At 38.1% G+C, this 16,183-nt stretch overlaps 1 protein-coding gene across 6 annotated transcripts in view; it reads left to right on the top strand.

Annotated features, from left to right (window-relative positions):
• galnt13 (polypeptide N-acetylgalactosaminyltransferase 13) overlaps window positions 1-16,183 on the top strand; it is a 270,709-nt gene that overhangs the window by 231,057 nt on the left and 23,469 nt on the right. For all 6 annotated transcript variants that reach the window (XR_010001363.1, XM_003225380.4, XM_062965663.1 and 3 more), the window contains exons 10-11: window positions 5,452-5,550; window positions 13,753-13,887. Coding sequence is in view for 5 of the 6 variants with exons in the window: in XM_003225380.4 (XP_003225428.2) it covers window positions 5,452-5,550; window positions 13,753-13,887 (234 nt within the window). In the remaining variant the exon portion in view is untranslated. The remainder of the gene's footprint in view (window positions 1-5,451; window positions 5,551-13,752; window positions 13,888-16,183) is intronic.

Below are 16,183 nucleotides of genomic sequence, written 5' to 3'. Positions count from 1 at the left end.
CTCACAAAGCTAAAACAAGATCAGTTTAAAAACAACTAAAAACAAATTAAATATCACTATATTAAAAACATTAGTTTACAAATATATTTAAAAACTTTCCCTTAAATAATAATACTTTGTGTTTGTTCCCTTAAAGTATTGTACATTTTAATTAAAATGTCTTTTTAAAAATATTTTTAAAAATAAATTCTATTCTTTCAAATGTGTTCAGACTTCCATGTGCATGGAGCAGGAAATCTATTCTGGGAATGTATCTACACTATAGAATTAATGCAGTTTAACTGCCTTGGCTCAATGCTATTGAATAATAGAGTTGTAATTTTACATGAGTGTTAGCTTTCTCTGCAAAAGAGTGGTGGTGCTTCACCTAACTACACATCCCAGGATTTCATAGCATTGAGCCATGGTAGTTAAAGTGATGTCAAACTACATTAATTATAGTGTACAGCCAACCATACTTACAGTCCAAACTTTAAAAGGCATATTGAGAAGCTGAGCCTATCATGTTTATTGGGTTCTCCACCTTGGCCAACTCCTATCTTCAGTGTTAAATCTTTATTGGCTTCATCACTTCACTAGCATAGGAACCACCAGCCACAACTGCACATAGTTCATATGACAACACACACCCCTCTTTAAACAAACAAACAAAAAACAACCCCCAGAGCATTGGAGGTATATACAGCATATTTCTTTTGGGTGCTCAGATTCACTTCCAGCAAATGGTGCCAGAGAAGTCAAATCCCTAATTGCTTTGATTAAAGCAGTGGTTCACAACCTTTGGTCCTTTGAGTGTTTTGGACTTCAGCTCCTGGAATTTCTGGATGTTAGCCAAACAGGCTGGGACTTCTGGGAGTTGAAATCCAAAACTCTTGAAGGACCAAAGCTTTAGAACTATTGGACTAAAGCAGTGATTCCCAAAGTGGGCGCTACCGCCCCCCGGTGGGTGCTGGAGCGATCCAGGGGGACAGTGATGACACCTATTAGGACACGGGGGCAGGGCCAGAGGAGGGGCGGGGCCTCTCCCCAAGAGCCCGAGACAGGGCTGAGAATCTATACCTCCTGAGGCACTTGTTGGGACACAGAGGGTGGAGCTAGGGAAAGGGGCGGGGCCTGCTTCCAAGAATGCGAGACAGGGCTGAGCCTCTGTACCTCTCCTGAGAGGCCTTTTAGGACTAAAGGGCAGGGCTAGGGGCAGGGCCTCTTCCCAAGAGCCTCTGTATTCCTCCCCTGAGGCGCTTGTTAGAACACGAGGGGCGGGGTATAGAGGTCCAGCTTCGTCAGGCACTTGGGAAGAGGCCCCTCCCTCTCCTCTAGCCCCACCCCCTTTGTCCTACAATTTACAGACTTCCATACTTTGCATCTATGGTAGTTAAAGTGGAATAGTAGTGCTATAAGTCTCTTGTGTAAATGAGCTCAAGATTTCTTTCTTAACACTATAAGTATGTCCAGAAATCTTGAGTATTCTTAACTGTTTAAAGTAAAAGTAAAATAAATGATTGAAATTGTATCAGCATTACCTTGTGTTGAAATCGAATTGATTTTCACTTCCCATACTTGTCACACTACAATCATTTCTATGCCAACGCTTCATTTTGATGATATGAAAAGTATGCAACCAGGATATTGGGAAAGGTATAATTCATTTCCCTTTCTTCACAGTGACTGTCAAAAATTACAGGTCTCCTAAAAGCAGATTCAAAATTGGATAACTTGGTTTTTATGATCTTATCACTGCCCAGGTCTTAAGGAAAGTTATCACATAATAGTCTATCATTTTAGTTTGTTGCATATTTCTTTGGCACTTTGAAGTGAACAATTTAAAGCAATTTTTCTAAAACCGTGACATTGAATACAGAGATGTCCTTAACTAATTTAATGAAGCTTGTCCAATTTTTACTTAGTAAGTTATGATTAAGTAGTAAAGATTTTCTATTGCATTGCCTTTCACTTTATAGACTATAATTTCTTTTCTTTTGGCATAGGCTATAGTATTACAGTCAAGCCTTTAGGCAACACAAAGACAATGTCTCAGAAGATCGAAAATGTGGCTACTAATGCCCTCCAACTCATCCAGTAACAAAGCAGGACTACATAACCATTGATTCAAATGAAGCATTTTTTTTTCCAGACCCCTCTCATACTAAGGAGGCACACTGTTGAAGAAAAATGTAGTTATGTTCCTTTTCTTTCCCATCCTTTCCCTTTTTTCCCCATTCCTTTTCTTTTCACATCCTGAATCTCACAGTGTTACTGATTCCAGCAATATTTTGTATATAACTTGAATTAATGAAGAAAATTGTATAGGATCAAGCATTTACCATCATAGACATTGCAGGGCTAAAATGAATACACACATGATGATATTGTCAATTAAGTCACATGTTCAGAAAGGGGCTCCTGTTTTTATAATGACTCCAAGGCTCCAACCATTTTAACCAACCAGCCTTGTACAAATGAGAAGCACCAATCCTTCATGATCATGGTTTTTTTTTTTTTTACTGGAGCTTTTGGAAATGTTTTGTGGAAATATTTATTGCTACATCATGAAATCTTAGAACAGTGTACAGCTAAAATCAAGTTAAAGAATTTTAAATAATTTATAATATAAAACAAAGATGTGATTTACGCAGATTAAAAGAGCATTAAGCAATTTAACAGGATAAAAGATTTTCACAAAATTATAACGTATCTATTGCTGTGTGTGAAAGCCACTGTGATATGGTGGTTTCCATGTTTGACTAGTCTCCAGAGACCAGAATCCAAATCCTCCATCAGCCATAAAAATCGACTGGGTGGCCATGGGCAAGTCACACTTCCTCAGAGGAAGGCAAGGGCAAAGCCCCTCTGAACAAATAGTGTCAACAAACTCCCATAATAGATTTGCCCAACGGCCTTAAGGAGGCAAAATTGACTTGAAGCCATGCAACAGCTACATGCCTTCCTTCATGTCCTGCAAACAAATTGATTAAGCCTCAATGTTTTAATAAAAACCTGTATTTATACTTGTTGACAGAATGAAGCTAATGTTTGTATGAATTTGGCCTCCCTTACAATTGAAAAGGCCCTTCAATGATACAAATCTTCTTATCATAACAATACTTCTTTGCTATGCATCTGTTTTTTTCAGCAAAAGTACAGTTCCCATCCAGGAGTTCCTGAGATTTACAAGTCCACAGATTATGTATCCTGGAATTTATCTTCAGCTTATTGCTCCTTGTCCAGCCTGTTACAGCATCCAAGTACTAGTTTGAGCCTCTATACAGCCTCGTTGAATTTGGTGACATGGACAAATAGAGCTCAGTGTCATCACATGCTTATGGCAACCAACCTCAAAACTCTTATTGATCTTTCCCAGCAGCTTTATGGAATAGGATGGAAACCTATGTCACCCCATAGGAATACTTAATAATAAGTATAACCCCGGTTAACTGGGCCTTGGTTAACCGAGCATCCGTATCAACCGAGGCGCCGCCGGGGGCGCCCCTCCCTCTCCCTCTCCTTCTCTCGAGTGAAGGGAGCTCAAGAAAAGGAGAGGGAGGAGGAAGCATCCTGGAAGTGCCCCGCGATCGCTGCTGCAGCAGCGCTTGTGGGCTGCGTCTTTGGGCCAAGCCCTCACTTCTTGAGAAGCACCCCATGAGCACTGCTAGGCAGTAGCACTCATGGGCTGCTTCCCAAGGGGCGAGCCCTCACTGAGGGACGTCTCCCCGGATCTCCCTCAGCCAGGCCCTTGCTGGAGGAAAGAGTTTCCTGTGGCATGCTCCTTGTTTCCCGGAGGGACAGGAGCATACCGTGGGTTTTCCTCGGCCGGACCATTGCTGGAGGAAACTCTTTCCTCCAGCAAGGGCCTGGCTGAGCGAGATCTGGGGAGATGTCCCTTGGCGAGGGCTTGCCCTATCTGAGCCGTTTGGTTATCCGAGATCAGGCCTGCCTGTTTATCTTGGATAACCGGGGCTCTACAATAATAATAATAATAATAATAATAATAATAATAATAATAATAATAATAATAATAATAATAATAATAATAAACATTTTTATTGATTAGTCCTTAGGCCATATCACAATACAAAACCAAACAATAAGGTTTGATAAGACTTGATTACACTTTATGTAGTAAGTCAATATAAGACACTTAAAACAATACAGTAAATAAATATAATAATAAAACTGAAAATATACATCATATTTCCTATTTTATAATGTGCATTAACTATGCTTGCTATGCAGATAAGAGTTAAACCGCTGGAATATAGTGAGTCCTATTATCAAATTAAGGGGCCCTGGTGGCACAGTGTGTTAAAGTGCTGAGCTGCTGAACCTGCGGACCAAAAGGTCACAGGTTTAAATCCAGGGAGCCCTCTGTTAGCCCCAGCTTCTGCCAACCTAGCAGTTCGAAAACATGCAAATGTGAGTAGATCAATAGGTAGCACTCTGGTGGGAAGGTAACAGCGTTCCATGCAGTCATGCCGGCCACATGACCTTGGAGGTGTCTACAGACAACGCCGGCTCTTCGGCTTAGAAATGGAGATGAGCACCAACCCCCAGAGTCGGATACGACTGGACTTAACATCAGGGGAAACCTTTACCTTTTATTATCAAATTGCAGAGCTGAGAAACTGCTGAGAAAGCCAAGAAGACTAAAAGATAGAACTTCCTCTCTTTTTTCCTCTAGAGTAGATTTCCAGTCAAAGAAACCAAGGCCATTTTAGGACCATAACCTGGCCTCAAATAAGTTTCAAGTTCGATTACAGCTAAATAGAGAGTACAAGAAGTAAGAATATCTAGAAAAGAGAAAATAGCAAAAATTGGATATGGCACAAGATACTTTTTTATGAAGTCTTATTAACAATCCTGGCTTCACCTGAGAATCTCAGAATGGGGATGTAGCCTGTATATCTCTCATAACTCACCCATTCATGTGGGAACTTTCTTCAGTGACTGCCACAGTATAGCATGGAAATCATCACAACTGCATAAAGTGTTTTACAGCTCTATTAAATGTTTCTGAAGGTATCTGGCTTTTTCATGGACACTTCTCATGGATTATGAGGACATGGTTGACAAAGTATTTTGTCCAATGAGGAGGGAGGCTATGTAAAAAGGGAAAAAAGCCAGCCAGCTCTGTTGGATAAAATAGTGTATGATGTTTTCTGCATTTGTGGGAGAGGTGTCCATAAGAAAGGTGCTACACATGACTTTCCCTCTTCCCTGTTCTCACTTTTCTTCCATGTTTGCATTGTGAATGTGACATTCTGTACCGGTTTCTAAAACTGTTACCTCTAAGTGAGCAGGTTTCTATAACCTGATGATCTGTCTCAGTCTTGATGACAGGACTGTGAAATTTCTTCCCTTGACTTTTAGTAGTGGGTGATTACTATTTTAGTTTTCTTTTAAAAACTAACTCTTTAAGCATTTTGACTTTGTGTGCTCTTGTTATTTTTTCCCTAGATCAGAAATGTTGAAACAAACCAATGCTTGGATAACATGGGGCGCAAGGAAAATGAAAAAGTGGGCATATTCAACTGCCATGGCATGGGAGGCAACCAGGTAAAAATAATCTTGTCTTCATAATAAATTTTGAAATATCTTTTAAGGCTCAGCACCTGTAACCAAATGTGAAACCAAGAAAATGCTTATCCAGTAAGAATATTGGTTTAACTTAATACATAGAAAAAAGGCAGCTGTGTTTTTCACTGAATGTTTCCAGATTAGACTGAGGAAGAACCTGTTTCAAATGTTTGCAGGCGTATATATATTTCAAAATGATAGTGTGGTTTGCAAGGAATGACCAGCATTTTTGGAAAATGTGATAAATAGCACATATCATTCTTGTGCAGTTGTTAAAAGCTTCCCTGCGACTTCATGTTCTTCTTTGTTCCATTGCTCTTGAAATATAATCTCATTTTAGTATCTAAGATTTCCGCACCCACCTATGTCAAACAAACAATTATCTCCCTCTCTTTTTCTGGTTTCCAGGGGTCAAATCCTGTGTTATTCTCATAATAAAAACAGGGCTTCCTTCTCTTCACTCTTGAAATCGGTACCTGGCTCCAGAAAGATTCCAAGCTCTCTCAAGTGGGTTTTATATAGAAAGGCCTTTAGACCAGTGGTTCTCAACCTGTGGGTTCCCAAGTGTTTTGGCTTACAACTCCAGAAATCCCAGCCAGTCTACCAGCTATTAGGATTTCTGCGAGTTAAAGGCCAAAACATCTGGGGACCCATAGGTTGAGAACCACTGCTTTAGACCCTTACTGTTGGATGTATCCCTACTATTTCCCACTTTCCATTCAATGAATCTTCTATATATTGACAGTTTCATATGTTCTGCTTTTCCTGTCTTATAATGATTTGTCAATGATTTCTAAACTTGTAAAATTGTTAGATGAAGAATTTTCCCTCTTGCTGCAGCTTTCTGCTTCTTCTTTCGTTATTCTCCCTTTTTATTCAGATTCACAAATGTAGTTTCCTTGAATGAGTCTATCCATCTGGAAGGTGTTTTTTCTCTTTTCCTGCTGTCTTTTATCTTACCAAGCATTATTGTATATTCTAATGAATTACATCTTCTCATGATGTGGCCAAAGTATGACAGCCTCAGTTTGGTTGTCTTGGCTTCTAGGAAGAGTTCAGGCTTGTTGGGTCTCCGGCACCATTAATTTGTCTTTTTGGAATTTCACAATATCCATAGAACACTTCATAATGATACATAAAAATGGGAAATATGATGGCATGAGCAATATCAATGATATACAATATGGCCCTCATATATAAGGCATATGTTCCTGGGCCTTGCATGGATACTTGAAACTGCAGATAATAGCGACTCTTATTATTTTTAATGGGATAAATGGAGTTACTGAAAATAGGGTGTAGCCTGAACAAGAAACGCTAAGTAAATAAGTAAGTGAAACTGTGGATAAGTGAAACCACATATATTGGTTTTGTGGATATGGGAGAAGGTACAATATATTTCCATTTCATTACCTTGGCTAGTTATTTTGTAGAAACCCCATCCAAATTCTATTTTTCTGATTTCTTGATTGCATTCACAATTCTGATTAATGATTGGTCCATGGTAGTAGTCTTGAAATGTTTACAATCCAATATAGTTTCAGGATTTTGCAAAATGTTATACACCCATGATATTCAATTCCTCTTTATCTCTTATCATTTTTATCAAGGTACCAAAGTTGATATAATTCCAGAAACTCCATGCTTATATATAAACTTGCAGAGGTGAAAAATAAATATGGCAATGTTTAAAGTCTAGCAATACACTTCCATTGAGTCCGCTGCCAAGTATAATTACATTAAAGTAGACAACATGTAACTGAAATGGGATCCCACAACAGTAAGGTGATTTTTGAAGATTTGGTATCCTTTGACATTATGCACTACACTTTCCATCTAACACATTGCTCTGTTCAAAATTAAGCAGAAGGGAGAATTTTACTTGATGTGGCTTTTCCCTCCATATATTTTGCTTTGTCTAGGTAAGTTGGCATTGCTGAAATACTCCCTTCTGTTCATATCTAAAGATGTGACAATTTACTATGCTGTACATGAAAGGTGATGCAGGAACTGCAGCATTTTGCCATTTCAATATACATTACTAGGCACTAATATGATAATGCATTTCACATACATATATGTTTTGCTTATAGAATGCATACGAACATTTTGTAGAGAGTTCTGGGGCACTATAACTAAATATCAGAACATGAGAAAATAAAACAGCTTTGGAGCTGCTTTTCCAACTTTTCCTTTTTGAAAGCACCCTAATTGGTAACTTAGTATGATTTGCATGCATTCTCTAATTGGTAATGCAATCAAGTTCAATTTGCATGCTTTGCCAAAGGCTACATTCAGCAATTAATTGGCAAAAGGTTGCTCTCAACAATTACAAGGGAACACTTTTCCTGTAGCTTTGATTAGAATACTTTAAATCAATTGAGAGGTGCATTCACATTAATTGGGAGCCTTGTAAATAATTAAAATAGCCATCACATAGGTTGGTTTAATTTGTATTCATGGTTTTTTTTTCTGATCAGGATCCATTTTTAACTCAAATGTACAGCTTGGGATATATTGGTCAAAATCCTATTGTGGCAAGCTGCCCATGGAGTGCACTCGTCTGTAAACACTTTGAAAGTCTTCACACTCACCTGAGTGGAAGGTCATTATTTTGGCAGCAGTGCCAGGAAACCAAGGAAGTCAGCTTGGAATCAAGAATTATGCCAAAATAATGGTGGCATTCTCCCACATGCTCCCAGCAATCATTGACTGTTTAGGTCAACAAAGAGGAAGAATTGCATCCCACACACTATTCAGCCTGAAGAAAACATTGTGCAAGGAAGTCTTTGTGCAGTATCCAAAAACAAAACTTACTCTCCCTGATTATACCAGTATAAGTCGCCACAAGGATTTTGGTGAGAATCTTTAGTCTTATCTATTTTGTAGATTCTCCAAGCAGTTGGTGCACACAATATCAATATATTATTTTCTTTTGTATCAAAAGCATTGCATAAACTAGTGTAAAACTGATAAAAAATAGAAGGAGCACAAGTGGCTAAATATCTTTTGACCAAAAATGGGCAACAGCGATTGCATTGTCTGTAGCCTCAAACAATTCTTCCTTTTTACATGAGGCAGGACATTGCGGACAAGCATACGGATGCGGAGTTGTGTGCTCTGCTCCACAGTCGCACAAGATGGAGGATTCTTCTAGGTAGTGCCATTTCGCCAATTTGTCTTTTGATCTGCCCACTCCACTTCTGAGTCTGTTCAGGGACTTTCAAGTTGTTCATTCTTGGTCTGCCTCTGGAGGAAGACCCTTGTGGAGGGGCATCCAACTGAGATTTCCTGGCTTAGCTGCCCAGAGGGATGCCCTCGTTGTTGCTGGGTAAACATCAAGAGGAGTAGTGGTCCTCATGAAGCTTTTCCTTGATTTGAGGAGGCTGATAGCCATGCAGTAGATGGCTTTCACAGTGTCCAACCTGTTAGAATGCATAGCCAGGGGTCAGGGTGCGTCTGTTGGTGGGTTTCTTCAAACACCATCAATCAGTAGCTCCGGACCAGCACCCTGACGAATTGGTGAATTCAAAGACTCAAAGACATCTGAAGTCTAAAGTTCAAACATCTATTTAATATTTACAGAGATATTTACAAACAGCAAAGTCCATCGCTAGAAGCCGGCATTCTTCTGCTCGGCTCTCTCTCACAGTACAACAAGAGATAAGAAAACACATTCCTCAGTCCGAAGGAAGTTCTGACCTCCGGAAATCATGCCTCATAGGTCACAGCAGGCTGTCAGTCAAACTGGCCTGCTGTTAACTGTTTCATTGCTGAAACACACACTTGTAAAACAGCAGCAACACTTGATTTACATTTCATATACACACAACCAAAAATCCAACACAACTTTATTTCTCTCACAGTTAGAAGCAACTTCCCGTCGCACATCGGGGGGGGGGGGGGGGGGATGCCAGCTAGCTTGTAGAGTTTATCAACAGGTGTAGATTTAAGACATCCTGTGATTATTCTGCATGTTTCGTTCAATGTTCACCTGCTTTGCATGGGCAGATTATTCCAAATAGGGCAGGCATACTCAGCAGTTGAGTAAGACAAGTAAGACTGATGTTCTTATTAATTTTGGATCTGCACCCAATATCAATATTTGTAACATTTGATTATATCTAACTCCCCTATGCTCTTTTTGATTATTCATCATTTTACTATAAAGTTGTTACTATAAACAACTTCTTTATAGTACTGTATTTCTGTAGGGCTTTGTTTATTCATTAAAAATTTGCTTTCTTTTACTTGAAAAATAAAAATAAATAACTTCAGAACTTGTGATCAAGCAATAAAGAGAATGCTCAAATCACTGCCAATAAAAGCTGCCTGGGTAGGTTTCTGGGCCTGGATGTTAGAAGCACCAAACACATCCTGAAGGAAAGATGTGGCACTTAGGAAGGACTAAGGCCCTTGTTAAAGAATCAAGATCTGATCTTATGAATTCAAATAATTACTGCCACCTCTGTCTTCCTTTTAGAGGTATACTAGCTGTGCCCAGCCACAAGTTGCTGTGGCAAAGTGGTGGTGGTATTGGTTAAAAATTGTTGTGTAATTTTTATTTGACGTTATTTGTATTTTTTATTAATTTTATTGTAAGTTATCTTTTTATTTATTATATTTTATTATTTTCTTGTATTCTTTTTAGCTATTTTCTGTTATTATAGTATTTTATTGTATTTATTTTTTAGTGTTTTTTATTATTTTTTTATTGGGTTGCTAGGAGACCAAGTTGGAGGAGCTTAGCCTTCTAACTGGCAGCAATTGGATAAAAGAAATTATTCCTCTCTCTCTAATTAGGACTTTATTTTTCTTTTCTTTTTGTTGTATCAACCTAGAGGCGTGGATGATGGGTTGTGTTGTCAAATGTCGAGATTGGGGGGCCTGTAGTTTTGTCGTTTTGTGGGTCACCGTGATGCCATCACTCTTTTATATATATAGATTGATGAAGTGACTGGTGCCTTCTCTCAACTCAAGGGATTTTCAGAGGAAATTGTTTACTTGACTTGGGGTGCAACTACACTGTAGAAGTAATGCAATTTGACAGCACTTTGACTGCCATTGCTCAATGACTATGAAATTAGGGGCCCTGGTGGTGGCGCAGTATGTTAAAGCGCTGAGCTGCTGAACTTGCAGACCGAAAGGTCCCAGGTTCAAATCCCAGAAGCAGAATGAGCACCCGCTGCTAGCCCCAGCTCCTGCCAAACTAGCAGTTCGAAAACATGCAAATGTGAGTAGATAAATAGGTACCGCTCCAGCGGGAAGGTAAGGCCGCTCCATGCAGTTATGCCAGCCACATGACCTTGGAGGTGTCTACGGACAACGCCGGCTCTTCGGCTTAGAAATGGAGATGAGCACCAACCCCCAGAGTCGGTCACGACTGGATTTAACGTCAGGGGAAACCTTTACCTTTTACCTACAGTTTGGTGAGGAACCAGCGCCCTTTGGCCTTCTAACACTACAACTTCCAGGTTTCCATAGCATTGAACCTTGGAATTAAAGTGCATTCATTTTACATTAGATACACCTTCAGTTGCTCCAGTGGAAATTGAATTGGGAAATGCCTATGAGGATTGTAGGTTTATCCATTCTGTACCAATGATGATGGTACCCTTTCACTCTGTTACCTTGTTGGTACCCTGTTCACTCTTAGGATTGGATGGCCTGATGATTTAGTGTCTCTGGTATTTTCTTGTGAGTTCAGTCCCAAAGCTAGTGTTGAGTTTGAGGGATGGCTATGGAACATGGTACCATTTTTCTTATAATATGCCTCAGGGCTCTATCCTTGTGTCTTCTTTCTAAACATCTACATGAGGGGGAAACGTCAGAGAAATTTCAACTACTATATCTATAGCTGCCTTTTTTATGTGCAAATCCTAAGTGGCCTGTAGCATATCTGAATACATATCTCAATGTTCCTTTACAACAGATGAAAGCAGACCAATGTAATCCAGATAAGATAAGATTCTATGTGCTGGAAAAACCAACCAGTCTAAGCTAGTCCAGAATGCGATTCTTGCTTAAGGCCCAAGTTTACAGCTTGGGGATGTTATTGTTCAGGCACAAGTAGCAGTTGTGGGTGAATATCTTGGCTTCAGTGAATAGATGAATAGATGCTTTAAAACTTAATTAGTTAATTATAATGTGTTCCCTTCAAAGTAATAACTTAATTAGCTGATTATTAGAATATGGTCTACTTGGATATCTCATTGAAGAAATATTACTATATCTGAAAATTAAGATGAGCTATGGAGAGTTTGCTTATATTCCCTTCTGAGCATACTAACATCAATCATTTGGGGTGGATATAAGTGATAGCACCTTTCTGTGTCTTTCTGTAACATCTTTTTCTGTTTGTTATTCTTTGGATTTCAATATTTTGCCTCTCACTGTGCACTGAGCCTTGTGAGGACACTGTTCTAAAAAGTATTCTATTGATAATGTGATATGTGTTTTCATAATTATGAATTCCACAGCCTTGTCCACTCCAGAAGACTTCTCTTTTTTGCATGTATTATCTTCATTGCTACTTCAGAAATTCCTCTGTAAGCAAGATATGTTAGTGAGCAGTAGACTGTTTTGGATCTGTATAATAACAGTATTGACATAAGCATACAAAATTTGCTTTGTTTTCATGTCCCATGGGTTTTTTTTTTTTACAAATAGCCTTATAAGGTAAGCCAGTAATATCAGTCATATTATCAATATTATCAGTATCATCAGATGCGGCATCAAGGCTGGAAGAATCATCTTCATAGTTAAGATGAAATGGGAACTAGCCCTGGTGACTCGTATAAAATAACCATAGCGCTTAAGTTGTGCCATTCAACTAGACTGGTAGGTTTCACAAGAAAATTGCAAAGCAACATTCTCAATTGTGCCTCATTTTGAATTATAACTCATGACCTGTACTAGAGTATTTATTTACATGGTTAAAATATCTGAAGATCTCATACTGGTTTAAAATTTGCCTTTATTATATCCTCACCATAACAATCTCCTAAGTTTGAAATTGTTCATAACGTATTAGTCAGTTACAGTCATTTCCCAGATCTGCAAATGTAATAGAAATACCTATAACTTGTAGAATTCAGTCAAGAATAATTCCCAGTAATTTCCACTCACATTAACCTTATGGAGTTATCAGTATTCATCACACTAGTTCTTGTTTCTGGTAATGGTCATCAATATTTTTCATCTTTTACTCAGTCTGACAATAATAGGTGTCCAAAACTGATGTGTGGCATACAAGCTTTCCTTACTTCAAAACTATGCATGCATAGTAGCCATTGAAAATTGTTCAGAGTTTCTTTCAAGTTTAATATGGCATAGTTCCATATATACACAGAGGTAAATCCCATGAAAGTCTCCATAATTCAATAGCTAACAAATTGGATGCCCAGTACACTACATTACAGTACACTGGTTTTCAAATGTAGTTTAAGATACAGGATTATACATGTAATGGGTAGCAAATGTGATTTAAAATCATAGAATCATAGAGTTGGAAGAGACCTCATGCCAAGAAGCAGGAAATCACATTCAAAGTACCCCCAACAGATGGCCATCCAGCCTCTTCTTTTTACTTTTGCAAAGGTACTGCACCTCTAACCCCAGCAATGTAGAAATCTGACACTATATACATTATCTGGTATGTATAGTCTCTGGGTTCTAGCTGGATATATTAAGAATCACAACTTTCTTTTAAAACACCTTTTTTATATGTTATTGATATATGTCAAAGCGTGCCTTGAGGATCCTCTTGTGTAAAATCGCAGGGTATCAATTTTCCATGATTTGAATATCCTATTGCAACATCCTGAAGTATGACTCCAAACACAGTGGAAAGGCAACCTGACTACAGACAATTCGCTTGCCACGATTATATCAGTAGTACACCTATGCACACCAGATACAAGTATCTAGGGAGTATTTGTGGATGACTCAAAGTTGGGAAGCTTCATATCCCTTGTGATTATTAGAAACAACGGCATTCATCAGAAGTATTTATTACATACATTGTCTTTCACTGCACATGATTAGGCAACTAGTTAAGTGAGAAAGACCTATCATCTTATCTATCTTTTACATCTAGTTATGTAGATACAATGCAGATATGAGTAGCTACACACACACAGTGAAGTAATATTGCTAAAATAATCATTTTATTTCTTCTAGGTATTTTCATACACTGCTGACAAGGAGATTCGCACAGATGATTTATGTTTGGACGTCTCTAGGCTCAATGGTCCTGTGATCATGCTCAAGTGCCATCACATGAGAGGAAATCAACTTTGGGAATATGATGCTGAGGTATGATGCTGTATTTTTTTCAGATACAGCAGGAGATCAAACTTACCTTGATTAAACATATTCAAATAGTATTGAGATTTGAAGTTCATAGTAAAAAAAACAACAACATTCTTTGGCCAAAAAATCCAAACCATTTGAGCTTAAGTTGTATAGTTACTTTCAATGTGTTAATTTGTTCAAGATTGTGGTTACTATTTCCTATATATTTCTGCAGCACTGTGAACCTATCTCCAGTTTTCAAACTGTCCTGAAAAATAAAACTTGCATCTCTCCACCTCCCAACTTACAGTTGACATTTAATAATAATAATAATAATAATAATAATAATAATAATAATAATAATAATAATAATAACTTTATTTTTATACCCCGCCCCATCTCCCCGAAGGGACTCGGGGCGGCTTACATGGGGCCTTGCCCGATAAAACAATCAAATATCAAAACACAGCAATAAAACAGTTATCCAATAAAAACATCAATTACAGTAAAAACAATCGTTAAAATCAGCATATTTATTTATTTACAGTATTTATATTCCGCCCTACTCACCCCGAAGGGGACTCAGGGCGGATCACATTACACATATAGGCAAATATTCAATGCCTTTTAACATAGAACAAAGACAAGACAAACATAGGCTCCGAGCGGGGCTCGAACTCATGACCTCCTGGTCAGAGTGATTCATTGCAGTTAATTGCACTGGCTTGCTCTCCCACCTGCGCCACATACAATATTAACACTGGAGACTAATTCATAGAACCCAGGCAAAGTGCAACATGGGCCGAAATGGGGAAGGTAATTTCACAGTTGAAATGCACAAAGTGCAAAATAGCATTGGAACATCTCATCTCATTTAACTCCTCAACCTTAAATTCAAATCTTGCTGTATGTATCTAATCTGGTGCGTATGTTGAATAGGTATAGATGGCTTCACAATATATATATTCAGACTTTGAATTTTTGAAAGAGTGTATGTATGTAATGTTTCTATAAACCCTGTCTGACAAAGTTATGTGATGTAGGAATTGCTTGATGAAAGGAAGCAATCACTGTGTTTTTTTTATTCCATAGATAAGTAACATGCATCCATATTTAGATATGTACCATATTGGATATGGTACATATCTCTGCAGCTTTGTCCAGAAACATTTCCATTGTTCCATCCTACAAGAATTATGCAATTCTTTTTTTCACATCAGATGTCAAGATTGCCTTTGGAGTTTACATCACTGACAAGCACCATTATAATGCATTCTTTGGCATGTAATACATTCTCTTGGTTGGGTTAACTGTTTGGAAAATATTGTGGTGGTGGTATTCAGTGCGCCATCATTTTGACGATCCCAGGTCACCAAGTATATATGAATGCTGTCCTTGTTGGTCTCCTTGGAAGATGCTGCTTTTTGAGTTATGAACCTATAAATGGCTTGAAATCTTTGTAGGTACAGACATAATATTTTCTCTTATATTCTACTACAAGTTCTAAAACTGATTGAGGGGACTCTCTTGGCCATAGCATTCATATACACACATGATGCGATTTCAAGCAAAAAATAAATTGACCTGCATAGTTGCCTCCAGAATAAAATGGGGAAGGCAGGAATATGGTTTCTAATAAATGTTTAAATAGGCCTACTCTTTAATTTCTAAAATGTGTAATCTCTGTAGTCATCTGCTTACCAATAACTCCCTAATAAACGAGCCCTTCTTTATTATTTCAAGGAAGCTGAAGAATCCAATACGTAGCACAATAATTCTCCACCCATAAAAAGTTATCTTGCGAAGTACAAATAATAAAAAGAGAGAGAGGAGTGCATGGATACAGTGAGGAGGGGAGAGTACATTGTTATCCTAGTGAAAAGACGTATTGTTAATACAGTAGAGTCTCACTTATCCAACATAAACGGGCCGGCAGAAAGTTGGATAAGCGAATATGTTGGATAATAAGGAGAGATTAAGGAGAAGCCTATTAAACATCAAATTAGGTTATGATTTTACAAATCAAGCACCAAAACATCATGTTTTACCACAAATCTGGTAGAAAAAGTAGTTCAATGTGCAGTAATGCTACATAGTAATTACTGTATTTACGAATTTAGGACCAAAATATCACAATGTATTGAAAACATTGACTACAAAAATGCGTTGGATAATCCAGAACGTTGGATAAGCGAGTGTTGGATAAGTGAGACTCTACTGTATATACGATAAATACAGATTCAAGAATTTGTAGAACTAAAGCTGAAGAAGGGCAGGTTATTGTTTTCTTTTGGGAACAACAGCTTTCTGAAACAAT

This window comes from Anolis carolinensis, chromosome 1, assembly GCF_035594765.1.
Source record: "Anolis carolinensis isolate JA03-04 chromosome 1, rAnoCar3.1.pri, whole genome shotgun sequence".
NCBI lineage: Eukaryota > Metazoa > Chordata > Lepidosauria > Squamata > Dactyloidae > Anolis > Anolis carolinensis.
Note: the sequence above shows the minus strand (reverse complement) of the source record. Positions and strands in the feature narration are given on the sequence as shown.